This window comes from Onychostoma macrolepis, chromosome 20 (assembly GCF_012432095.1).
Source record: "Onychostoma macrolepis isolate SWU-2019 chromosome 20, ASM1243209v1, whole genome shotgun sequence".
In the NCBI taxonomy this organism is placed as follows: domain Eukaryota; kingdom Metazoa; phylum Chordata; class Actinopteri; order Cypriniformes; family Cyprinidae; genus Onychostoma; species Onychostoma macrolepis.
This window is the reverse complement of record NC_081174.1, coordinates 22,728,621-22,755,765: the sequence shown is the minus strand read 5'-3', so window position 1 is coordinate 22,755,765 and position 27,145 is coordinate 22,728,621. Positions and strand designations below refer to the sequence as shown.

Here is a 27,145-nt window from a genome sequence, read left to right as displayed (position 1 = left end):
TGTTATTTTCCGTCCTAACATCGTTGGATCCTAAGTAGCTAGACAACCAATGAGATATATATTTTTTAAGTCTATTTTCTAATATCTGCACTCTTTATTTTATTTTATCTACTATACCTGTTTTTAAAATAGTTATAATAATTAAAAATTTCCTCCCTGTTGAGTTGCTAAACCTTGGCATCGTCTGTCAACACTTTGTTAAACAGCCTATACAAATACTGACAGTCTGATTTTTTTTTTTTTTTTTACCATTTCCATGTAACATGCAATTTTTTTCCTGCCAAATGAACACAAAAACAGCTCTTTTTAAACAAGCTTTATTCAATGTTTTGATCATTATTGTAGACACTGACATTACATTTTCTGACATGGATACACACAAATTAATTCAGAACTCCAGCCAACTATCCTTTGTCAACTGTTGAAAGTGAATTTATAAGTTATGACAATTGTTGTTCCAACACGCAAGCTGAGGAGCACAATAAGCAAATTTCTATTGATTTGGTAACATATCAACAGATAACATAATTTGCGGGTTTACAGTAAAATGTAAAATCAACACAGTAACAGAGAAACATTCCAGCCTGTGGAAATGAAACATTAAAACCCTGTTTACCATATTGCTAATGACCTTTGCAGTAAAACTCTACCTTAATGACGTTAAAATTATGTTAAAGAGAACATGATGATAATGGATCAACATGTATTTTGTACTTGCACAAGAGTTATGACTATAGCAATATACTGAATGTCTTATATTGTCATATTCTGATATTATATATTTAACTATTTCAGTCTACACTGAATGTTGTCATGTAATCAAGGTCCTGTATTAAATTTAACTTACTGTAACTACAATGAAGAGATTACTATTTATGCCAAGACATCTGCTGAAGACAAAAATGCTGCTATCCTCAGGGTCGGAATCAATGCATTAATTATATCAGCTGACTAATGCAATGGCATTTTGAAGTTGAATGCACCAGAACAATGATTTCTTACTTGTGACAAGCTTTATTGCAGTAGCAGAACCCTAAAAATAGTATAGAAGATGTATTGTGCCTCACTTAGATTTAGAACACCTTAGATGACCCATTTTACATCAATTCACATGGCAATGCATTTTCTGGTTGGTTCAGTGCTTCCTTTGACCATAAGTAAAAACCATTTTCTTAGGTTTGATAATAAAGCAAAATGATATTTATAGTACAATAATCTATTCTTTCATTTAATAGCAGTTTCTTCTGTAAAAGCTCTTTTGTAAGTCTTATTCATTGACAAGCCTGTCAGATCTGATTTGAGAAGGAAAGTGTACCCTGTACGTAAATGAAACAAAGACATGATAGGTTTACCTTTGGTTTCATTACATTTTTCACTTCAGGTTCAATGTGCTAATCATTCTACATACTATATACTGTAAATAATTCATCAAGTTGATTAAAGCATGAGATACATGAAAAAGCATTCATTTCAAGTCGCACTTAAAGACAGTGTGAGAGGTGGCTTTTACAGCCTTCATTGGAAATTGAAGGGTCTTTCAGCGTATTGTCTGGCTGTTATTCTGGCTCCTGCATGCTGTAAACTGCATTATGACAAGGACAACAGAAGGCAGGCAGTGAGGCATCCAGTGCATTTTCTACTTCCTGCAACTGGGGCATTGATTTGCAGAGGAAGTCACCCTCTCTGTCACAACGGCATGAAAGCATCAGAGAAAAGATGTGGGCATTATATTGAACTGCTGAAAAACGGGATAAACTGCTAAGGGAAATCCAACACCATAAGGATCAGCTACCAACAGACTCCGAGGATTTAAAGTAGTACCCTGGGTAATACAGTTGTCAGACTCAAGAGATCAAAATGGGGAATCTCTGGTCATTCAGCTCTGAACCCAACAAGGTCAAACCATGCATTTGCAAGTTAAACTTTATTCTAGCATTTGTTGATGAGAGCACACCACGAAGCTGCTCATTCAAGACCTTTGTAAACAACTGTCTGAGCTACATTGCACAAAAATTTATTTTCTTTCATTCAAAAATATTTGTCTTCATTTACTCAGTCATGGTTAAAAGCTTTTCAAAATGTGGTTCACTTTTATAAAAGGTTTTTTTTTTTTTCTAAAAAAAAAAAAAATTCTCTGCACATTGTGCTAAATACTTTTCCTTCCAAGAAAAGATATGTCTGAACTATTCGAGAAACACTTATCATTTTATAAACCCAACTTCCACAGAACATTTATAAAATTTGTGGAAAACATTTAACCACACTGGTACCTGTAAACAACTTATCTTTACCAACTGCTCACTTTCTTTTAAGCTTAGGGGCTTTCTGCAGGTTGATAACACGCAAAAGATTACTATATAAAAGAATGTTAAAATTAGTTAAATGTTTAAAAATAAAATGAAGAAAACACAAAGATTCTTAAGACCCTGAACTGAATCTTTGGGGGACATCTTTCAATGTAAAATTTCTGATGTAAGTGGGTAGTTGATGTATCAATATGTCCTATGGTGTGACGGACCATTAAAAAAAAAAAAACCTCTAACTGAAGATAAACCTCTCTCATGCTATTTGTAACTATGAATGAAGATACATTTTTCTCATGTTATTTGTATGTTATGTTTTGTTTTCTACATTTTTGCTATGTCACACCATAGGACACAGTCCAATTTTTATTTGTCAACTACCCAAGTACAGTATATAATCATTGCACATGCCCCAAAACTATCATGCTACGTCTGTTATAATAATGCAAAAGAAATTCTGGTAACACTTTATTTCAATAGTCCACTTTAGACATCTACTAACAGTAAGTAACTTTGCAACTACATGTCAACTAGCAGTCATTAGAATATTAGAAGACTGTCTGCTTAATATCCTCTAACACTTTATCTTGATGGGTCCACAACATACAACATACTGAGCAGGGGCGTCTTGCATTCATTATTTTTGAGGGGGCACGACTTGGGGGGCGTCGTCATGTGACACACAGCAGCCACAATATGTTTTATTTATTTTTTTTCCTTTTTATTCGAAACATTCCCAAACGCATTAACTGTATATCATGAAATATCTTCATTCTCACCTTTATAGATTATGTTGATAGGGGGCGATGGTAACCTAATAATGTAATCTATTAACTATGCATAAAAACCTGTCTGTTTACTTAATTAACAGATATGGGTGTCATGCCATAACATATTTTTAATACGACTGACTTTAAATTTAATGAGAATTTAACGTTGAAAGTTAATAAAAACAGGTACATGGCAGTGAATAAAAACATTGCAAGTTAGGCTACTAATCATAACACTTTCATTGTACAGAAAGAGAGCAAAGAACATTTACATTTACAAAGAATATTTTCACTGACAGTCTAGTTCAAGCACTCTCAAAAACTCCCATTAAAATCATTGAAGCTGTATACACTATGAAATTAATATCTTACAGATTCGTACACACATTTGCACTTTGTTGTTTCTGACGAGAGAATTCGCCAGAAAGAGGTATTCAGTCAGCGAGCGAGTGAAGAAAACACCGGCATTTTAGCGATGACTCATCTGAACGCCTCTGATTGGTCATTGCATTCATAGCTCAACAGAATCGTGTGTGATTGATTATAATGTACAGTGCTGTAAAAACGCGTCTGTCTCTGGCTCAGCACCAGCCAGCGAAGGCCGATTTGAATTTAGCAGCTGATGATTTGATGCGCTGAACGTTCTAATCACTCCGGTGTGATTGTTATCGGCTATTTTTTTGTCTTTTGGAAGCTGCATTCAAAATCCACTTGGCTCGAAAATCTGAGGGGGCACATGCCCCCTCGCTTTGAATGGGCATGACGCCTCTGATACTGAGCATGAGAAAGTTTTCAAGTATACAGTATGTCAACTTATACCCTAAACCTACCCTACTGAGAGTTAGTAGACATGTGCTTGCAAATTAATGAGAATTACTTGACATGTAGTTACAAAGTTACATATAGTTAGTAGAATGTCTAAAGTGGACTATCGAAATAAAGTTAACCGAAATTCTAATGGTCTGAATCAGTGCATCAGTGTCCATTCAATTTGATAAAAAATGCTAATAATAATAACATTATGCACACAAGTTGTCTATACGATATATAGCTATATCTATATTGCTGTTTATCTGTGACCATGCTGTTGTATAGATGTGAGCGTGACTGGTTTCAATTAGATACAATAGACAGAACACAGACTTGTTGAAAAGCGATGTCACTAGACTTCAAGCAGATGATTTAAACATTGTGGTTCTGAGAATGCTGGAATACAATACAAACCACTTACCACTTAATTTTTTAATACACACATGGATCAATTTAAGAGATGTGTTAGCAGAGTGTGTGAAGTTGACGGCAGGAGGATACAACAGCAAAGTTAGGCGCGTGTGAACTGTTGATGTCTAAATTGCACAATAACAAATTGCCCAGTGTCCTATCACAGGTCCATTGTGAGTTCCTGTCATTTCCTCATATCTCAATTGGAACTTCATTGGCTGCTCTCTGTTTCAGGGAGGCAGAGATGGAGTAGAACCTGGGAAAAACAAGACGCCTACTTTCAATAGTCTTCAGTCAATCAGTGGGTTTTTGTTACATTCAGCCTAATTAAGTCATATACTAGGTTTTATGTCAACAATCTTTCCAATAAGCATTCCAAAAATTAGGCAACACTATTTTACAGTGTCCAAGCTTGTTAACGCAGAATGACAACGAACATGTAAAAGCATCACATTCTTGCTGCATACTAAGAACTCTATAAGGACAGATGTTTTTGTGTTCAGAAAACAGAATTCCCATTGTTTAAAGAGCTCTGCAAAACCAAATTTGTAAAATAACTAATTTGTGTTGCTTCAAAAAAATATTTCTTAAGACTACATGGTCACTTTTGCATTTTCTGCAGCTACAGAAAATCTACCAGCAAAGGCTAACAGGGCCAAGCTAACCAGCTAAAATTGATGCATGCATCTCAACACAGGTATCTGTCTTATAACACTAATGGAACAAGACCGAGAGGGAGATGCGGCATAGCAGCAAAAAACATCCACCCACAGTAGTATATGCATTTGCATATTGCGCTTGATTCATAATATAATGACCTAGTGCAGAGGAATAATTTATGAACATTTATATAGATTTACCAAACCAAGTATATCATGTCCTAAATGAAAGTATTTTAAAGGAATAATTAAAGAAAAACTCCTCAGGTACGATGGAGAAATTAGTGAAAATTGGAGAAATTCAGCATTATATCAGGATGAGAGTGCAAACAGCTGATATATTCATTCCAGTAATCCACAAGTAATTCTGACGGCACCCATTCACTGCAGAGGACCTATTGGTGAGCATGTGATGTAATGATAAATTTCTCGAAATCTGTTCAGGTGAAGAAACAAATCTTGGATGGCCTGAGGATGAGTACATTTTCAGCGAATTTGGGTGACAAGTTCCTCTAAGGATGTATATAAAATGTGTGATCAGAAGCCAGTTTATCCCTCATTCCTCTAGAATTTGAACGTTGCACATACCTTGAAGTCTTGTAGTGTTTATTTTTCCTCCAAGCTTGAAAGCAGGAAGATTTTGCACAGTTCTTCTTACAGTCAATGACTTGATATATGATTGGATTGTACATGGCAGAGGACTTGGCCAGCAAAGTTGGCACAACAGAGACTGAGATGGGCACTGAATCGGGCTCTCCAAAAGCAGACACCACTGATACCACAGCATAAGGGATCCAAGCTATTAAAAACCCTGCGCAGATCAACATCGCCACCTGGAGGATGCAAATGGAACCATGTAAAAAAAAAATGACATGGCATTTCCACATAGCATTTCTGCTTATTAAAACATGCAAACCTTAGTCAACTTCATCTCCAGGATGTGGTTGTTCTTATTCCGTGTGTCGAAATGAGAGACTTCTTTGGCTGAGGATTTGACCTTGAAGATGATCATGACATAGGAGAAGACGATGATGCCGGTGGGGAAGATCAGGCAGAAGAAGAGCATGCACATAACAAAGCTCTGGCCAGACACCGAGGCCTGGGCCAGCCACCAGTCCAGCGTGCAGGAGGTGCCAAACGGCTCAGGTGCGTAGTTGCCCCAACCCACCACTGGCATGGTGGCCCAGAATGCAGCATAGATCCATGTAAAAACCACACAGAGAAAGGCATGATGCCGTTTGAACCATGTACCTGATTGGCAAAGTGAACTGATGTTAGTAAAGCTAACTAGACACTAGCTAGAACAATCAATAGAACCACAGATAGCCAGAAATACAAAATGACAGATAGACAAACAGAAAAACAGATAGACAGACTAACAGAATAGATTTAATAGATAGACTGACTGACAGATACAACAGAAAAGAACGACAGAGGCAGATAGAAATATAGAATGATGGAAGGAACAACAGGTAGATAGATAGAATGACAGACAGAATTACAGAACGGTAGAGAGAACAACAGACAGACGGAATAAAATAGATATAATGACAGACACTGACAGACAGATACAAAAATATATATAATGACAGACAGACAAATAGAAACAGAACGACAGACAGAAAAAAAATATAGATAGAATAACAGACAGATAGAACACCTGTCTCACACACAACAATAGATACAATGACAGATAGATGGATAGAACAGCTGATAGAACGACAGACAGATAGAAATGCATAATGATAGATAGAATGACAGACAGACAGAATAAGCAGAATCACAGACAGACAGTTAGGCTAATTGTAATTACCATATTTTAAATGACAGATCTTCAAGTAGCGGTCTAAGCTGACAATGGTCATCGTAATGAGACTTCCGCATCCAAAGAAAAAACCGGCCCAGCCATAGTAGCGACAACCCTGCCAGCCAAACAGCCAGCGATGGGCAAAACTAGACACTATGAAGAATGGCTTTCCAGTCACTGACAAAACATACAAAAAGAACTTGATGTTAATTACAATTATTACTGACAAAAGAATACTTTTGTTTTACAGTGAGCTCTCAAAGGGCAATAAGAACACTGCAAAGACTGAACTGCAAACTACTGTTTCTTAAAATGTTGTATTTTCGGTCCCACTTTATAGTACATTTTTACATTTTAATTAATCATTTGGTACAATGCACTTATTGTGTACATACATGTTTTTATATTGTACTTATATTTTTAAAAATACCTATATGTAACTACATATGTAATTAATTTCTGTAATTACATTTATAATTACACTGTTGACCCATCCCTTACACCCTTAAACCTACCCATACCACCAAACCTGTCCATAACCTTACCCGTATCCCACCTCAATAGCAGCAATAGTGTTTTGCAATACAATATGAACACAATAAGTACATTGTACTTATTTTTTGATGTAAGTACATAGAAGTTAAGGCCACCTAATATAAAGTGTGACCGTATTTTCTTTATCACTCCAAACGGCTCTTTTCCAATAGATTTCATATCTTTTTTTTTATAATTAATATCTTTGCTTACTGTCTGTATCTAAAACTACCTAAATTTACATTTGTTTGAAATATAATACAGATTTTCATTAATAGTCTCTGTAAACATATAGAGTGCATATATGTGGACAAAAACGAGGAAGAGTAGCCAGAGGTGGAAAGCACACCATGACCCCAAATCTGCGTAAATGTGACGCACTAGAGTAGTCTGCCATGTGCATGACTCCTGGGAAACAAAAGCCTCATTATTTTTAAATACAGTGATGCCATCCTGATAATAGGCGACAAGTTTAAAAGGCAGTCTTCTTCAATGGCAATTGGGAAGTAACTATTGATTTGAATCCAAGCGCTTAAAATGGGAAATCATATCTGATTAAATTTCTTGTCACTCACATTCAAGCTATAGCTGACAAGCACAACCTTTTTTCTATGTAATTTCTCTCCCAAATAATATGCAAAGGCAGCTATAAATGAGCCCTTTGTAAACTGATTCTCTCAAAAAACATTATTTTTACTCAGTTTGTTTGATCAAATGCTGTGATTTTGGGGTACACTCTAAAAAAGATGGTTCTTTAAAGGTTCTTTACATGTAGTAACGGTTATATTTAGAACCATAGCATTCTGAAGAACCCTTTTATGCTGAAACTTGGTCTTCGTCACACTATTTTCTGTTTCTATTTTGTTTTACTTTAAGTATTTATTTATGTTCAATGTCAATTGTCATTTATTAATGTATTCTGCTAATAACTGTTGTTAGAGCACTGTCATTTTTGTGATGTCATTAAAAATAAATAAATAAAAGTACCTAATTGACATGCTGTTGTTGTTGTTTTATTATGTAAAAACCCTAATAAAGGCTACAAGATAATTTAAGATCAGGCAGATAGAGGGGTAAAAAACAATATTAATAAATCATATATACAAATAATATTAATAATACTATTAAAGATATAAATATACTAATGTACTAATATTAATGAAAATAAACTATCATTAAAAAGACCATTAAGGTCCTATATAGCATTTTCAAAGCATGGTTCTTTATGGAACCCTATAAAAAGGGTTCTGCTATTGTTACAAGCTGAAGAACCCTTTTCTGGTACTGTTTAGAACTCTTTTTTCTTAAGAGTGTAGGACTGTCAACAGACCAACTGAATTGCAGGCAGAGAAACTTTTTTGGAAACTTATTTTAAAACAGTCATCATTTTTGTCAGTGGCTCAGAAAATTACATTCCGCACGTTTATGAACTTTATGAGCTACACGGTAGGTAGTTTGTTCTGTAAATCTTAGAAAGTGAGTGTTTAAGGATGATGGCGACTAAAAAGATTATGCACTTTACAATAACAGTACATGAATAATCATGCACTAACACCTAATTTAAATATGAACTAATGATGAGTTAAGGCATATGGTTGGTGGTTTTATTATCAGGGATCACTGCTCCCCTGTGGAAGCGACAGTAAACATCCACTAGGTGGGGCTAGAGTACAAGTATGAATACAAGTTTTTGAACAAGAGGAAATCTTTGTTATGAACAGGGAACAAAGGCCAGCACATTGTAATCAGTGGCTCCTTTTTACTGGGGTACAAGCCCCAGTGAAATACCTCTGTGCTCCATTAAAATCCTACTGATAAATTTGTCTAATGATTGAGATTATATTATATCAACTTGAAAATAATTTTCCCTGTCAATATTTCAGCAATCATGTCATGTGTGTTTTCTATTAGCTGTTTAGAGCCAGAACTAACAATGCCAAATTTGTGAATGAAACATGCTCTAATCAATAACCATAAGCACTTTATGATTTGTATTAAAACTAACATAAGATTTTACTTCATATTGTTATATGAAGGCCACATTAAACATTACAACATGCCACCATCATCTTTCTAAATGTATGTTAAATATAGATATTACTGTTTTCATTCTTATTGTATAATATTAAAAGCTAACATAACATTTAAATTGTTGCTTAAATTTAGATCTAAACAAAGAGTAATGAAAAATTATTTACTGTTGGTATTTACGTGAAAAATCAAATCACCAGTAAACTGAAGGAAAAAAAGAGTCTTTACATTTTTCAGGAGTCAGTCAAAGCATTTAAATAGATATTTTGTTCGTTTTTGTAACCTTGTGGCAAGCCCACCGGCAACTGTAGTTGCCACAGTTTATAGTTGTCATTTTTCTTTTTTAAGTATTTTTCTAGATGTTATCCATGTTTTATTTCTCAATGGCATGCAAGCAAACAACCAAAAAGGATTTCAAGAAAGAAAATAATAATAATAAAATAACCAGCTAAATATATATGCTAAAAATAAATGCTCACATAGGATACTATTAACACGGCTATATGCATGAAACCATTCAGAACAAATAGGGCACAAATGGATTTTACAAATCTGTGTATGATTTATACAAGTGCGTCATTTCCATAACAGCAAATAAATCAGTAAGAAGGACAGTGACAATCAGTATCATAAAAAAGGCAGCACTGAATAACCTTGGCTGATTTACTGCCACGCTGTCTACTCAGAACATAATGCCCAAAGCCCAATACAAGCTGTACAAACTATACACTGAAAGCTTTATGTTTGTCTCTTCAACACACACAAAGGGAGAAAATCCTTTAAACAACAAAGAGATGCTTTCAGTTATGTAATACATTCACATTTTACATTCACGTATTCCACTTTAAAATATAAATCCATTTTTGAAAAGCAAATCTGACAGATGAAAACAGTATTTCAGCAGCATGAAATCAAGTCTTTTAGTCTCACCTGATATGCCAAAGTCGAACACAGCAAGATTCAGCGTCATGAACTCTGGTGGCTTTAACTTGCCCTTCCGTTTGATGGTCTTGTATATGACATAACCATTTCCAGTGGCTGACAAGAAACCTGTAAAAACATAAGACAAACTGTAATACTGCATGTTTTCTCAAAGATGTAACTGCACACACAATACATAATATCTTGGAGGAGGGGGGAATCAAAACATATGCATTAACTTTTTAAACAGTAAACACAACTACAAATGATGTGCAGATTGATGCTATTTTTAAAATGCCAGAAAAAGTGAGTCTTGGACCTTGGAAAAGGCTTTTTTATTATTTCCATTATATCGAGTTCTTTGCATCAGTTTGAGACGCAGGTGTTTAAGGGTTGTGTATTTGTTGAAATACAGTGACTGCATATTAAGACTCCTGTTGTACCAGTAATGTTTAGAGAACTAATAAGAGTCGAAGATTACTGGTTATCCCGTTCCCCAGTGAAAGGGCAAAAAAAGGTCACTATAACAAAAGAGCAGTGTGATGATTAGTCATTTCTGGTTACAGCCACATACAGTACATTCAGATGAAATGATCTTCCCATTCATGTTATTTGTCTTTTCTCTGTAGATGACCAAATATGTGCTAAAATGTATTTGTCCGAAAAGAGCTTTCACAAAATCAAATTAAATAAAAATCTTATGTTTGATCCATAATGTCCAAGGCCCCTTTATGAAAATCAAATATCCAATGCAGAGGTCACTGTGAGTGCCACATACAGCAATTTCACATCTTGTCCTTTTGTGTCAGCTGACTGATGCAACATTTCAGAGAAGATAGTTTATTTCATGTGACTATTCAATGAACTCTTTCAATTTCCTTTAGTCTGCTGTTCTCATATGATCATGAATCAATGTGCATGGATCACGCACATTAACATCACTAACAGATACATTGTTTCAACAGTTGCTCTTAAAGGGACAGTCCATCCATAAATGAAAATACTATCATGTTGTCCAAAAGTTACCTACCAAATGATCTGAACTGAACTCTGTTCATCACTGGCATCTGTTGATCTGTATGTGTTACTGAGAGTAAATGTCTACTGCAACACCTTCTGACTGATCCCGTGATTCAAACGGAGAACAGACTGTGAAATACAACAAGGAAGAACTATTGATTCAAGTCTTCTCCCTGAAACACACATCTTTCAGGTCAAAGGAGAATTACGTGGAAATCTCGGCAAAGGAAAATACCTTCATTTAAAAAAAGGGATGATACGTCCTTCAAAGAATAGCTTTAATGCCATGGTTACTGATGGGTGACTGGGCTAAATGATATTGTGCTGAACAAAAAAAAAAAAAAGGATTTTCAAATTACATTTTTCAAAAGCATACTGCATAAAAGACATGCATTGGCAAAACATCGTAATTATTTCTAATTCTAGCTATGTAGATTGGACATAGCAATCATTCCCTTGGAGAGGTCTTGTCAGTTTTAGAAATGTTTATTCTGGTTTGGAGAGAAGTTCATGAAAAGAGTTAAAAAAAAAAAAAGACCTGCAATACAAAGATTCCATAATGCATTTTTTAAATTCACAAACGATTAAAGTGTACAAAAAGAATAATGTCACCTTTTATCTTTTTTTGCTATTTCATGAATTGTTTTGCGTTTTTTTTTACACATTTCAATTTTTCCCGAAAAGCCAATAACCCCAACACCCCATACAATAATGTGTTCAATTAACTATATATATATTTTTTTTCTGGCAAACAATACTTGTATGTACATACAGAGATACTGACATTCAAAAATAAACCCACCCACAAAAACATTCAGTGTAGTAAAAAAAATTAACCAACCAGGATCTATATGTAGCATGAAAAATGCACTAGATGACACTGCTCAAAACAAACTCCACTATATGACAGAGGATGACATCTCAATGACAGCGTGAGAGGATTGAACAAGTCTCAGTGATGACAGCACGGATGATGACTGTCAGTTTTTAGCAAATTTAAGTAAAAGTCACAAGTCAAATTTTGGTTCTAAGAATTCAGAACGTGTTTAGCTTCTGCACCTTTTAACCTTTCTTTAACATTTCATTTAAATTGATACATTTTTTGATTCAGAAGGAATTAAATACATGTTGGTTAATGCAGGCATTCATAGTGTCATAACAGTCACTGAAAAAGCTCTGTAATGTGCTTATATAATTTATATGTACACAGGCTACTATTGTTAGTCAATACAAATATCTTAAAACGCTAGACACGTGCTTTGATTGTTAATAACCTCAGAGCACGCTCACACACGACAAACAAGACAAATAAGCTGAAATAGAAATATATGGAATTTTCAAGATACATTTTTAAAAAGCGTAACAACATCAGCGAAATAAATATGTATGCTAAGTGTGCATTCTTCCGATAATGGACCCAGCAGACCAACACTGGACTTTCTGGACAAAAAAGCCAATAATGAATATTTAAGAGTCAAAGATAAAAAAATTAAAAAATTGTACAAGGTTCTCATTAAAATGACAAAAATAATTGGGTGTCTCTGTGAATGGTCTAATGAAATCCATCAATTTATTAACAAAACATGAAGAATCTTGCAGAATCTTTTCTCTTTTGCCAGTAAACATAGCAATGGTGCACACCAGTGTTGGGTAAGTTACTTTCAAAAAGTAATCATCAATATTGTATTTAAATTACTTTTCTAATAACTCTGTCTGAAAAGTAATTTAGTTACTCAATGAGTAACTTAATTATTCAAATAGTTAATTACATCTTAAAATCCTATAAACCTTAAAGCATAAAAATTTAACTCTTTATTCTTTCAGTTTGAGTCAAACATGGAATAGTTTAGCCTTTTATTTATTTATTTTTAAAACTGTTATACTTAAACATTTTAATGAAAAATATAACCTTTATTGGTTAACAAATAGAATTATTCAGCAAAATATCTGAATAACAAAAAAGCTTAAAGGAACACTCCACTTTTTTTGGAAATAGGCTCATTCTCCAACTCCCCCAGAGTTAATAAGTTGAGTTTAATGTTTTTGAATCCATTCAGCTGATCTCTGGATCTGGCGGAAAATGAAAAGTTGCGATTTTCTAGGCTGATATGATTAAGAACTATACTCTCATTCCGGCGTAATAATCAAGGAACTTTGCTGCCGTACCATGGCGCAGCAGGTGCAGTGATACGCGGCGCCTGAAAGTAGTCCCCAGCTGGGTACCTGGTTATAATATAGCTGGGGACTACTTTCAGGCGCCACGTATCACTGCGCCATGGTACGGCAGCAAAGTTCCTTGATTATTACGCCGAATGAGAGTATAGTTCTAGCCAAATCGGCCTAGAAAATCGCAACTTTTCATTTTCTGCCGGTCTTAGTACACCTATATAACTACAGAAGAGTCAAGTTTTAAATTCTTTGGTCATTTTTGAACGCGATGCTACTGGTCTAATCGGATTCAATGATCTATGTTAAGCTATGCTAAAAGTGCTATCGCCAGACCCACATACTGACATACTGTACATGTATTGTTATAAAAACATTTTGTACTGTCACTCATGGTAACACTTTAGTATAGGACCAATTCTCAGTATTAACTAGTTGTTTGTTAGCATGCGTATTATTAACATGTTGGCTGTTTATTAGTACTTATAAAGCACATATTCTGCATGACCATATTCATGCACATATGCTTTGTATTACCACACAGTACATAAACAACATTCTGATATTTTATAAACTAAATTCTTATTGCTTAGCACATTATAAACATTGACATCTAACAGTAGATCAGCAAACACTGATCTAAACATTCCTAAACTGTAGCATTCTTCATGCTGCAGTTTAAACATTCACATTACTTTATATCTATATCGTATTATAAATCATATTTTTATTCCATGATAGCAAAAAATAAAAATTACATATACAGAGTTCTGGCATGAAACTCTAGATGGCGCAGTTCGATAGGTCTAACTCAATCTGACCTAATGACATCATTATCACATGGCACAGCTGATTGGTTCTCTCCTGTATCGGTAGCCAATGAGCTCTGCTCTAAATTCAAATATATGACTAGTGCTTGTTGTAGCAATTTGCAGCGTGCTTCAGAAACCCTCCACCTTCCCCAGCTCCACCTGTATAGATCTGCTACGAGGTGATTCATGTATGCTATATGGGTTATTTCATGTATGTTATATTTGCAGCAGCAGCATTTCATACATGCTCACAGCAGCATGTTGTGGCAGTAGCAAATCTCGGTACTTGCTCGGCCACAGCAGCAGCAGCAGCGTAGCAGATCTATTCCGCCAAGACTAAAAACATTAACATGCCAATCCCTCCGAGAGTTGTCATGACAGAACCTTGTTTCATTCAACATTTAGGCAATGTGCAATTAAACAGATGCATACAGTATACTGTATATATGAATGTATATCCCTATTTCAGCATATTGCTCACTTGCACACATTTCAGTTTGGCAAGATGTTTAGGAAAATCCCAACTAGTGAAATCCGAAATTTACACATTAACTAATGTAAGAATAAATTACAGAAATGTTATCCTCCACTGAATAAAGCAGCGTCAGATTGCACTGTTCTTCTGAGGTACATCTCGGCTTATTCCTCATAGCAGGTCTTCTTCCAAAAAACGATGAAAATTAGATGAATCTTGATTTTTTAAATCTATTTTTTGTGTCTAAGTGACAAGGGCGTTTGCGTGCAGGTATGACTGCAGATGAGCTCAAAGACGGGAAAGACTGTTCCTTGCTTTAGTTTCATACGGATTACATAATCAGAGAATATTCGTTTTCGATCAGAATTCATTTAAAAGTAGACACAAAGCTATGTAGAGACATATTTTTTGTGTCTGTGTGTCAAGTAGCCTATTCACTGAGTTTTAGTTCATTTTTGTGACGCGTAGAAAGAAGGTCACGGAGACCGAGACGGCATAAGCGTACCCTGTTTGTTTAGTTTATTTTACAAAAGCACAATGTTTTGTTGTTATTGTCAGTGTACACAAATAAAAGTAAACTCTTTTTAGATTCGATTGATTTTAGTCTTATCTGTATCTGAGTATTTTAGGTTATTTTCTCTGTTATCAGGAAAAACTGCACATGAACGCGTCAGCATGCAGAGCTGCATTCAATTTTACCTTTAGATGATAAATTTAGATTTCAAGTTTAGTATTGATTTTAGAACTGCTGAAATTATTTCCGGTAGGCTATGTAATGCAAGTAGTCTACTTTATAAGTAACTGTAATTAAATTACCTAAAAATGAACAGTAATCCCTTACTTTACTTTTTCAGTGGATAAGTAATTTAATTACAGTAACGCGTTACACCCAACACTGGTGCACACATATTTATTAAAAACAAATGCATTAAATCCATATTCAGTTATGTTACAGTTCTTGGGTGGGCTTTATTCATAATGAATCATCAAGGTTTGAATCCATTGTTTTAAAGATTATATCAATGTGTCTACTCCCAAGACTGTTCATTAGCATGTAGGCCCTACCAACCAACATGACGTTAAAAATAAGTGGTTCTTATGCAAGCCAAGGCTGTTATATGTTCAGGCAAGATTAAGTAATCCAATAAATATGATTGCAAAACCAGATTCTCTGACGTCACTGAGAATAGTAAAATATCTGATGCTTTTATCATGTCATTGGTGGTAACTAAAATATAATGAAAATTTCAGTAAGTTAAATTCACCACAAATACTTGTTTGAAGACATTTCACAAGACAAACTTCTTAAAATAAACAAGAAATAAGTACAATCATACCATCTAAAACTCCAGACATTCTGCTGTAACATAAATGAACTATTCAAATTCAAATTATTATTAAATTATTATTTCTGATCTTATCCAAGACAATTCACATGCTGTTTATAAAGAACTCTTTCACATGAACAACCACCTTGTACACTTACCGATGATAAGGATGTAGAACGCCGCCACTATGTCTGCCTCCTTGGACAGCTTGGAAGCAAAGGGATCTCCTCGAAGAAGGTAATGTGGGACACAGCCCGAAGGGATGGTCTCATTCTCCATTAGGGCCTTATTGAGGAGTGTGATTACTTTCCTGCGGAATAAACGGGAAAAAATTTAAAACAAAAAAAGAATAAAATTTGAACTCAGTTTGAGACATAAGGGGAGGGGAGCCATATCTGGAGGGGGCCAGATTAAGCCCTACAAACCCCCTCATCTCTTATCGGCTACTGTACATGAAGACACTCCTTTCATATCTGTAATCAATACATACTGAGTCCTTGAGTGCATGCATTTCCATGAAAAATGTTCATAGGTAAGCAGCATGAGGATAAAAAATAAACATATATCACTGCCCCTCACAAAACGGATGCATTTGAGACAGTAGTGAAAAATAGCATAGGAATAAGATATGAGTTAGACCTGATAGCTATGTAATTTCTCAGCAGTTCCTCTCAGCAGTAGAGCAATTTCCAAGGTTTAATGATAGGTCTACTAACGATGTGCAATATATCAGACAAATCTTGCTATCATAGATAAGTTCTACATATATTTGCAGAGATATTACTGGCAATATTGTAACTGATGCTTGTCCAAATGATTACCATTAGCGACTTAGCGAAATCTTCTCTTTCCATTTGGTCAGTCCTTTTAAGACATTAATTACTCATAGTTCTGGAATAAATACGATTTGATTTTTTGTGTGATTTTTGGTCCTACATCTATCTGTCCTATTTATACCTTTCCAATGTCAATCACAGTAAATCACATAAGGTTGCTAATTAGGGCTGCACGACTATGACAAAAAACATAATTGCCGATTATTCCCTTGAGATTGTAATTGCGATTATTAATAATGATTATTTTGAACAGATTTATGCCATTGTTTGAAGGTGCATGCCATATTTTTATATAAAAAAATAAAAATTATATATATATACTGTATGTATATATATATATATATATATAAAGGCTGAAAACACTCTTCCTGAACTTTTATTGCTTTTCTATAGCATTGAGCCTCAAATGTCAACTATACATTGGTTTGGTTTCTTCTTTAAACAAAAAAATTGTTTACTAAAGCTATATATTTCATTTACAATTAAACAGACAAAATTTCAAATTACAGTAACATTTTACAGTACAATTTATATTATCAGGGCTCCAGAATAACATTCGAGAGCAGTGGCACCAGCACCTGATTTGGTAGCACTGAACATGTAACAATAATACTACAAGTTTTGTCTCTTAGAAATGCACATTAGAACAGGAGCTTGAGTTCAGAGTAGCAGGAGCTTGAGTTGGGATGCAGATGTACATTTAACAGTACCATTGTGAAAACTGTAACAGCCTCATCTTTTCTAAATAACCAAAAGTACAGCACCTCATTACCATGGTAAAAAAAAAAGTAGCCTAACTATATGGTTTCTATGGGGTTTACATTGAAAAACAGTAGCCTGAAGACATTCAGTCAATTACAAATCCACACCAACTGATAGAATAATTAACAAAATAATGTAATTATATTCCATGACTCCTTTAACATATTTAGTATATTAATAATATAATAATACTCAAAATGAATATCCTACTTTTCTGCCACCGTACCAATGTAACCGTTAGTGTTACTACAGTAAACCTATGGTAAATGTGGGTGATTTGTGGATTGAAACGTCTTCTAACTGGATCGTTGTTGCACTGTTTCTGCTGCTTTCTGCATCAGTGTTGATGAGAATAACAGCTCCGATTTATTTGTCTTTAAACTATTAAAGAGATGTGATTTGTACTGGAGAACTCTGCGCTGAACTCAAGTGCTTCTTTTACTGGATTTCACAGCGTTCACAGCGACTGGTCACTGTAATAAACGCATACGCTCTAAGCTCGCGCTGCGCTGTTTTCTTTTGAGGCGAGCAGATAAAGGTCAGTGTGGTGCGCAGTTCAAACTAGTACCGCTATTTTGTTCCGCTTTTGACACGTTTGGCGTTTAACATATCTATCATGGCCAACAGAGTGACAACGACTATCAGTTAGACAAAATGTCTTTTATCCAGTGTGTTTGAGTTTGTTAAACCCCCACGCTGCAAACACTTAAGCACACAGAATAATGCAAGTGTGCATTTTTAATTGTTTATTTTTGTAATCGCGGCTTTGAACGATTATGTAATCGTGGCATCCATAATCGTAATCGCTATTAGAAATTCGATTAATTGTGCCGTCCTAGTTGCTAATTACTGTAGCAGTAGGGGTTTTCTTTACATGCATTCATTCATTTGACACTTCCATTGGTAATTATAAAACATCACGTCGTTGCTTCGAATTAAATGATCAAAATGAATTAAATCACAGAACAGAAAAGTAATACTGCAGAAATCTGAGCCCTCAAGCAATACCAGATAAAACCACTAATCTAGATGGATTTATATATAAAGATGATATTTAGATATAGGCATATTATTTGATTTGGTATCTTGAGGTTTGCAGAGAACTTGGTGTCTACTGTTAATCAGTAAATGTATTTATTCATTTAATAATTTAGACTACTATGCTTATGGGCAGTCCTTGTTGAATTTATGAACATATTTATTTAACATTTTTAAAAATATTAAATTTGGGAATCAAGCAATTTAGTCAGTTTTAGACTGAAGACAAAAGAAGATGTAGCAAAACTGCTACATCAGGATCTTTACACAACGCTGTGTTACTGTAGAGATGGCAGTGTATTCTCCTTCCCGCCGCCAGGCATGTTCAGCAGAACAGATTACTAGTGCAACAGACATACTTCACTATAATTGCTTCCCATTACAGTAAAGTTACATGATTTTGTAACCATGCCACATTTTTGTTTTGTAAGTCCATTATTTGCCTCCACTATATAGACTGTTTTTTCCAAAAAGGTGAGGTCATGTCAAAAGAATGCTATTACTTGGCAGAGTAGCAAAGAACACCTGTTAAACACCTCAAAACAAACCTTTGTACAGCCGAAGACAATCATTTATCTAAAACCAATTCAAACTACAACTAAAATGGACCCAGTATTGAGTACTTTAAAGCTTCTAGTGGATTTATGGAGGAAAACAAAAACAGTAGAAAAAACAGCTTCACTTAATGAGCATTCACTACACTCTCTGGTGACACACAGGTTTTGCAATCATCTCCCAGGAGATCAGAGGTGATGCTGCAGCCGTGTTTCAGTTAAAGCCCCTGCCGCTGCAAACTCGTGTTAGGAAATGTGTGAGGTTACTAAACAGCGAATCTCCTCCCCCAAATACGTTTTCTAAATAATGAAATCTCATAAAATAGGCTCAAGTTCTAAGAGATGACCACTTGATGCATTCAATAATCATTTCAAAGCTGTCACATGACAAGTCGGTTTTTGAGTTTCTTTCATAAAAAAAGAGTCTAATGTGCAATGACCTCTTAGAACTAACAAGAGAAATGTGACTTGCTATAAAAGCACTGAAGAATAACCACTCTTTTGTCAGAGGAATCTGAGTGGGTTGCTATAAAAGTTCGCATCTGTCTGATGTAAAGGCTTCAATGCATGTGTAAACAGAGGATGTTCATTTATTAAATTCTGTTAAAACAAACATAAAGAATCACAAGTTATTAAAAACCTAGTCGATTTCTGTATTGTATTAAACATGATCAATTCCTGAATAATTATTACAGTTTTTTTTTCAATTGCTAACAAGCATTTAGCAATACTTAAAGTACTTTTTCTAAACTCTTAACACAGCAACACACCTACATCACACAATTAGCTAATTAGTTCATTACACATTTTGTTAAATAAATAAAAACTCTACATTTCAAAATGCTGAATACCTTTTTCTACATATACTAACTCTATCAAAACACAGCAAACACGATTCAAAATCGAGTCATTCGGTCAAAACATCGACACTGGTTTTCTATCCAATAGGAACATACAGTCAATCATGGTGCATAGACTGTCAAAATGATAACAATTAATGGCATTACAAAAACTGCATTACTTGTCGTGTCTCAGTTCTACCTGCATATAATAGACTATATAAAAATCCATAGTTTTTTTTTTTTTTGTAATTTAGCCTTCAGTTTACCTTAATCTGAAAACCATTTTACATTTTTAACATTGTGTTTTTACAGTTTTACATTGTTCATTCTTGGCAACATACTATCTAAAACTGAATGAGTCATAACTTTATAGAATGTACAATAGAAAAAAATATGCAGAAATTCAACTGGAACCTTGAACCTTCCAGTGGGTGAGTGTTGGAGTGTTGTGAGGGTGCCCCCATGGTAGCTGATGCCAGTGATCAACAAAAATTCCAACATACATGGCCTTTGGTTACTATGTAAGCTTGTTTCCGTCACAGAATTAAAAAAAAGTAAAAACAGTAATTGTGACCTTTTTATCTCACAATTCAGACCTATATTGGAATTGTGAGTTTACATCTTGCAATTCAGACTTTATCAGAATTGTGAGATACTGTAAATTCACAATTGCAAGAAAAAAGTCAGAATTCTGAGATAAAGTCATATATCTCATATACCCTTTATATTCCATGGCAGAAATAAGCTTTCATAGATTCCACATGTGTAAGGGGAAAAAACAAACAAACAAAGAAACATAAAAAAATGCACAGTCTAACACACATTCTCACTCCTCTCCCCTACCTCTTCTCCCTTTTTCTGATCCAACTACTCCTCTCCCTCTGCCAGGCATTATTTTTTATCTTGCTGATTCCACAAAACCAATTCAAACAGGTCTTTTTTACTCTATGTTGTTGATGTAATGGAAAGAGCTTCAACACCTGACTATTCCTCCAACTGAGACTGGAATCAGCTATTTCTAAATATTTCAGTGATCTGTTCCTTAAAAGTGCTTATCAGTTGTTACAATATTTTATATAGAGTGATTTTTTTCAATACTTTTGAGCTGCTGTTGTAGCAGAAGTAGAAGCTTTATTCTATATTTAAAGTTTGGAACATTAGGTCTTAAATTCTGACATGCTGTGTTTAAGCATTTGTAAATATGACTAAAAAGATCCATGATTTTGGTTTTGGGTAAGCTTGTATGAAAAGAAAATGGTAATTGACTGCATATTGTGTGAAAACAACACAAACTGTGCTAATGATATGGTCACAACAGACGGATGTTGTGCTAATTGTGTTTAGAGTTTTGAAAATGTGACTACAGATTAGACAAAAGGATGTTAGCAATTGAAAAAAACTGTAATATCACATCTATTGAACTTTGTGAAACAGCAGATGATGCTAAATCCTGCACTTACTTCTGGTATGTGTATTGACTTAAACAACTTATTTTCATATGGCAATGTTATTCTCCTAGAACTTAAAAACAAACCACAAATTTTGCAATAACAAACTGTCTGTATCTGTCAGCTGTAATGATGATGTACTGAGCATCTTGAAACAGAGTATCATTCATTTGAAAATGCAAAGAACAAAAAACAATATTGAAGCAAGACATTGTGCAGGACAGTATTAATTTGAATAAAATAAATCATACAGTCATTAAAGTTTAAACAACAATGCTATCAAGGCTTCATTTGAAACCTTTGTTAATTTTAAGCATTCTGTATATGACTGAGTTCTAATAGATAGGCTATATGATCGTTAACAAACAAAAGCACAAATAATGACGCAACAAGTGCACGTTACAACAATAACCGCATGAAAAGTGCTCACAATGATGCCTCTAATGTTTCCCGAAAAGAAACGCTTACCTTGCTGTGACTCTTCAACCATGCCGATGATTTAAGCACTTTTCTCTCGACTGGAAATGATCCTAAAATTGAGTTGGTAACTTCTCCATAATCCACGTTTGTAAATCACACTGCGCCGCAGTTGTTTTCTTCTGTTATTGACCGCTTCAGCTGAGGGGCTGTCGGTCTGGCTACTTCTCTTTCTGATATTGATGAGGAGGAGGAGGATGATAGTCGTTGTTCAGCACGGTCCTTCGGAGCTAAACTAGGAAATGCAACGAGCGGGAATTCACAAGTAGAGCTCAGTTTACTACCATAAAGTGCGGCTGGTCAAAAGATTTAGAAATCCACTCAGTTCTCAGTTCAATCCACTATTGGCAGTTCACATGTAGCACTGACAGTTCTATTCTGTAAAGCCCCGCCCCCCATGTGATAGACCTGCCAATCATGCAATCATGTGTTCACAGAAGTATGTAATTCATGCGGATGCAAGGCAATGTATAAGCAATTGCTGCAAAAGTAAAGCAATAACATAAGCTATTAAAAATAATGGAGGGGGAAAAAAAGTAGTAGTACCAAAGACTATAGAGGTAGTACGCGTAGCACAAAACTATGTAAGCCCGTTTCCGCCACTGAATAATAAAAAAAAGGTTATTGCGACTTTTTTTTTCTCACAATTCTGACTTTATAACTCGCAATTGCGAGTTTATCTCACAATTCTGAGGGGAAAAAGTCAGAATTGTGAGATAAACTCGCAATTCTGAGAAAAAAAGTCAGAATTGTGAGTTTATATCTCGCAATTCTGACTTTATAACTCGCAATTGTTTTTTTAATTCAGTGGCGGAAACGGGCTTCCATACAAAACAAAAATGTACATTGGATTTAAAGTAAAAATAATATAATTTTTTTTCTTTTTTCTTTTCTCCAGTCAAATAAGTTAAATGCTAGCTAGAAACAGCACAAACATAATAAACACATTTTTTCATCAAAAAACAGCAGCCATATGTGAGCAAAAATTAGAAAGGATTGTTTGCTTACAAGAAATATCTCTGGTTCATATCATATGCAACAAATTCTTGTAATGCTAAAGCCTCAAACTAAACACAAGCTCGACTCTTCATAATGGTAATCTCCAAAACTCCAACAGTGGAAACTCGTCTAATCCCAACACAACAAAATATGTAACACTTAAACACACAAACACATAAACACACATTCCCAAAACACATAAAGCAATTCTGACCTTTACTCTCCACATTCAGTCTAAAGCAAAGCATGCTGGGAATCAAAAATCCCCTATATCAGGCCTGCATTCAAAAACATGAAACTGCATTTTGATGAAAGTGGCTTAAATGAAACCAAGAGATTAATCGTGATGAGTCTTTTGTATGTTATTCCAGGATAAGAAGTAAATGTGCAGTAAATGTCAAATGCGATACTGAAATTGGTGAAATTTTGGTTTCATTCCCAGTTTGGTGGTCCTAAAATGAACGCATCAATAAAATCAGTGTCAACATTTTGGCAAAGTAAGGAATTGTATGACACTTTCTCTATCAGGCCAACAAAACAGGTCACAAATCCATAAACTATAAAAGCAGTGACAAATGTTTGCCCTTTTTGGCATTTGACAGGTCAATATGAACAGCACCAAAAATTAAACAATGTAAGTTCTACAGGTTTGAAACAACACAAGGTGAGTAAATGACAATAATGGCTGCAATTTCATTTTTAAAACATTCACTATCACAGGAATTTCATGTCCGTCTAACTGCTGAAGAAACGGAAACTAATTGGCTGTACACTATGATGCATATTTCTATACTCAAGGGATAGGTCACAGATGCTGTCTCCCTGTTATTTACGCAAGCACTGGTCATTTGCTGTGTTTCCTATTTTAGTTAGCACAAATTCACACAACCTTTGCTCCTTCTTTTTGTTCAGCCAAAAATGATCTTAGAGTCAATCAAAACACTGTATTTTTCTCCCCGCTTCCTCAAGATTAACTGAAATTTTACATTTATATTCCATGCACAATGCTTATTCAAGTGTTAGGAAAGGACTGAATTGTAAGCAGAGTATTTTAAATAATGAAAAGCTGATCACAAATTTATGCTAACACATGCACATTTTAGAATAAATAATATATGGATAAAAGCTCAGAAGGGAAACTAATACTACATCCTATACTTGAATATCCAATTTATTTACACCTCTAATGCACTTTCATACTCTTTAAAGCATGAGCCCAGATAGGGTTACCTAATTGAGATTTATATATATATATATATGTATATATATCCCCCCTAAAAACTATAAATTTATATTATTAGTATTAGTATTTTTATTTGACAGCCATGAAAATTAGGTTAGAAGAATGCCATAATCTATGAAAAAAATATTCAGTTAAGCAATGCGTAGTTTCATATAGGATTGTGGTAATAATGGCTTTACATCCGGTTATGTAAATTGATTCAGTAGCTGCAGGATTAGACGATTTATCAAGTGCTTTGTTGGGCAAATGTGCGTCAGATCAATATAATCAGAGTGTTTGTCAGTGTCTCACTTACTTGCATATAAATGAGAGCAATGTATGTCATATATTGTATGTTGATTTGCATTGTGATTTATTGAAGGTTTTGTAAGGGTAGTATTACATGACGAGCAATGAGAAGGAAAGGATGAAGAGGGAGAAGATAAGAAAGACAGAATTCATGCACACATGCATTATCAGAGGAAGATGTTGATACTCCCCTCTGACAATCAGATGACTGATGGTTTTGATGATCTAGATGAAAATTCCTTGTCGTTGCATGTGTTTCAGCATGTGTGCAAAAGAGTAAGTACAATTGTCTACAGTTTGCACAATACAGTACTAAATACTGTAACCACATGGCTGATGAGTTGATTCTCACTGAAATTTGTCATATTTCTGCTAAGCTGGCAAATGGCTTGTCATTATTGCAAACGGGTGGGTTTGCCCAGCACAATCACTACCGTTTTTAAACGAGATAATATCACAACCATAAACAGCAGCAGCTACAACAGTAAACTATATAAATACATTTATATTTGTACAGTACGTTTATCCGTTACATGTAAACTGAACACTCACAGATGCTTGTTGTGGAAGAGGTGGTGGTGTTAGTGGAAGACAATACTATCAATATAAAAAAAATGCTCTATCAATAAAATGTTAATTTTCTTTTTGTGTACTGCACTATTGACATTTACCAATACACTTTACCTACTGTTGAAATACATATCTACACTGATAAAAATGATTTTGTGGTGAAGTAAATACTACAGAAAAACAAATGTAATTTCTACATTAAATAATTTAGTTCATGCAAGAATTTAAATAAAAGAGTAAATTCAATATTAGTACTCAATTTAAGCTTGTAGAATTTAAAGTTTGAACTTATAAGTATATTTTACTTGGAATTGTTTGTTATTTTAACAAATATTGTTTAAGTAAATATCAACGTCATGATCCCGTTGTTCCCATCATGCACTTGGGCATGAATAATTAATAAGGTAATTTTTTTTTTTTGCTGTTTTCGAGATGTATTTACACTGTTTTGTGGTTGCTTTTGTTTTTAGGTTAAGTAACTTGCTGTTTTGTGACATCTGGAGTTCATTTTTTACTCAAAATGACCCATTCATACTCAAACACTATTCACTGATTGTCACCGTCATTGTGTATCATGTGCCAAGTATTCAGGTCTCTGTGTTCATTCAGTTAATAGCTATATTGAGTCAACATATTACCTTAAAATGAATAACGAGCAGTCTGCTTGCTTACATACGTGCTTGTAACTTAACCACATGCTTCATAGGCATTTTTTTTTTCAGTGCTATGTTGTTTGAGTAAAGTTTACAAACCGTGACTGAGTGTGAGTATTGTAGGGTAAACTTAAAATAATTAAGTAGAAATTACTCATCAAACTCTACCTGGTCACGTTACATTTACTTATTTCCTTTACTAATTTTAGATAACTTAGTTAAGTAGATTTTACTTAATTCCTTATTTAAATTTTACTTTAAAAATATTCGTGCAAAAACTTGCAAAAGAAAAATTAAGTAAATTTAACTTCTTATTTTTTTCAGTGTAAAATGCTCAGTGACAAAACTGACATTCTTGTATAATAGTCTGTCAACAAAAAGTAGAAAAAAATGTTCATATAACAAATCTGAAATGAAATTGCATAAAACAAAATGGAATGTGAATATAACCTGAAATGAAATTATATATCAAATATTTCTATGGTAAAAACAAAAACAAAACAAACAAACAAACAATCAAAAACTCATGATGGCTCACACGATGACAAAAAAAAAAAGACGTTTTAATTTTGGTGACGCTGGCAAAATCACTCACACAATAGGTTTTGAAGCATGCATTAAAAGTTTTGTGCGAGTTGCTACATTTTGATGTTCCAGCAAACAGTTGTGACAATTGAACTTACAGTTTAGAGAATGTAAAAGCTGTTTTGAAAAATGTTCTCGAAAAGTAATCGAGAAAAACTGTAAAAGGTAGCTGAGGAGGAACACACTGTCTACGAGAGATCAAATACGGATTTGTCCAAAATAATCACATAAACAAACTAAAAATGTCATCAGTACAGGCTTGAAAAAACCTTATCTTATAGACAGACAGACAGAGAGAGACAGACAGACAGATTCAATTTTTCAGTTCAATTCAAGTTTATTTGTATAGCGCTTTTCACAATACAAATCGTTGCAAAGCAGCTTTAAAGGAAATTAAGTTTCTACAGTATATTAAGTAGTAGCTTATCAGTGGTGACTATGTCAAGTTGATGTACATATGGCAGAAATGTACATTAAAAATCAGTTAATGACGTAATCAAACAGACGATGAACACTATTAACAGCAATGATTATATGTTGCAATCAAACTTACAGACAGATAGACAGATAGATCATATACTCATAAGTCAATGTCTGTGAAGGAGACACATCTGGACTCAATAAATACATCTGAGTTTTATTTAGAGTTGATGACAAAGGTAGATTTAGAAAAACCTGGAGAAGAGCAAAAAAGTAAATTGAAAATAACTCTTTTGTTGCATGTGAGTGCATACTGAAATGTTTTTGTTTCATTTTACTTTGTTTTGTTTGCTTTGAGTTGGTCTTTTTTTAGTTAAGAGGCC

At 34.3% G+C, this 27,145-nt stretch overlaps 1 protein-coding gene across 3 annotated transcripts in view; it reads right to left on the bottom strand.

The window, feature by feature from the left end:
* Positions 1-355: 355 nt before the first annotated feature.
* The window catches only part of opn5 (opsin 5), a 28,121-nt gene continuing 1,331 nt past the window's right edge, over positions 356-27,145 (bottom strand). The window contains exons 1-7 of one of the 3 annotated variants that reach the window (XM_058755684.1): positions 21,996-22,361; positions 16,206-16,357; positions 10,256-10,375; positions 6,767-6,937; positions 5,870-6,204; positions 5,542-5,786; positions 356-4,550 (exon numbers count right to left, since the gene is read on the bottom strand). In XM_058755684.1, coding sequence (XP_058611667.1) covers positions 4,487-4,550; positions 5,542-5,786; positions 5,870-6,204; positions 6,767-6,937; positions 10,256-10,375; positions 16,206-16,326 — 1,056 coding nt within the window. In that variant the 5' untranslated portion in view covers positions 16,327-16,357; positions 21,996-22,361 and the 3' untranslated portion in view covers positions 356-4,486. Of the gene's footprint in view, positions 4,551-5,541; positions 5,787-5,869; positions 6,205-6,766; positions 6,938-10,255; positions 10,376-11,276; positions 11,396-16,205; positions 16,358-21,995; positions 22,362-27,145 lie in introns of those variants that run through there. The other 2 variants (XM_058755686.1, XM_058755685.1) reach the window with 2 other exon arrangements.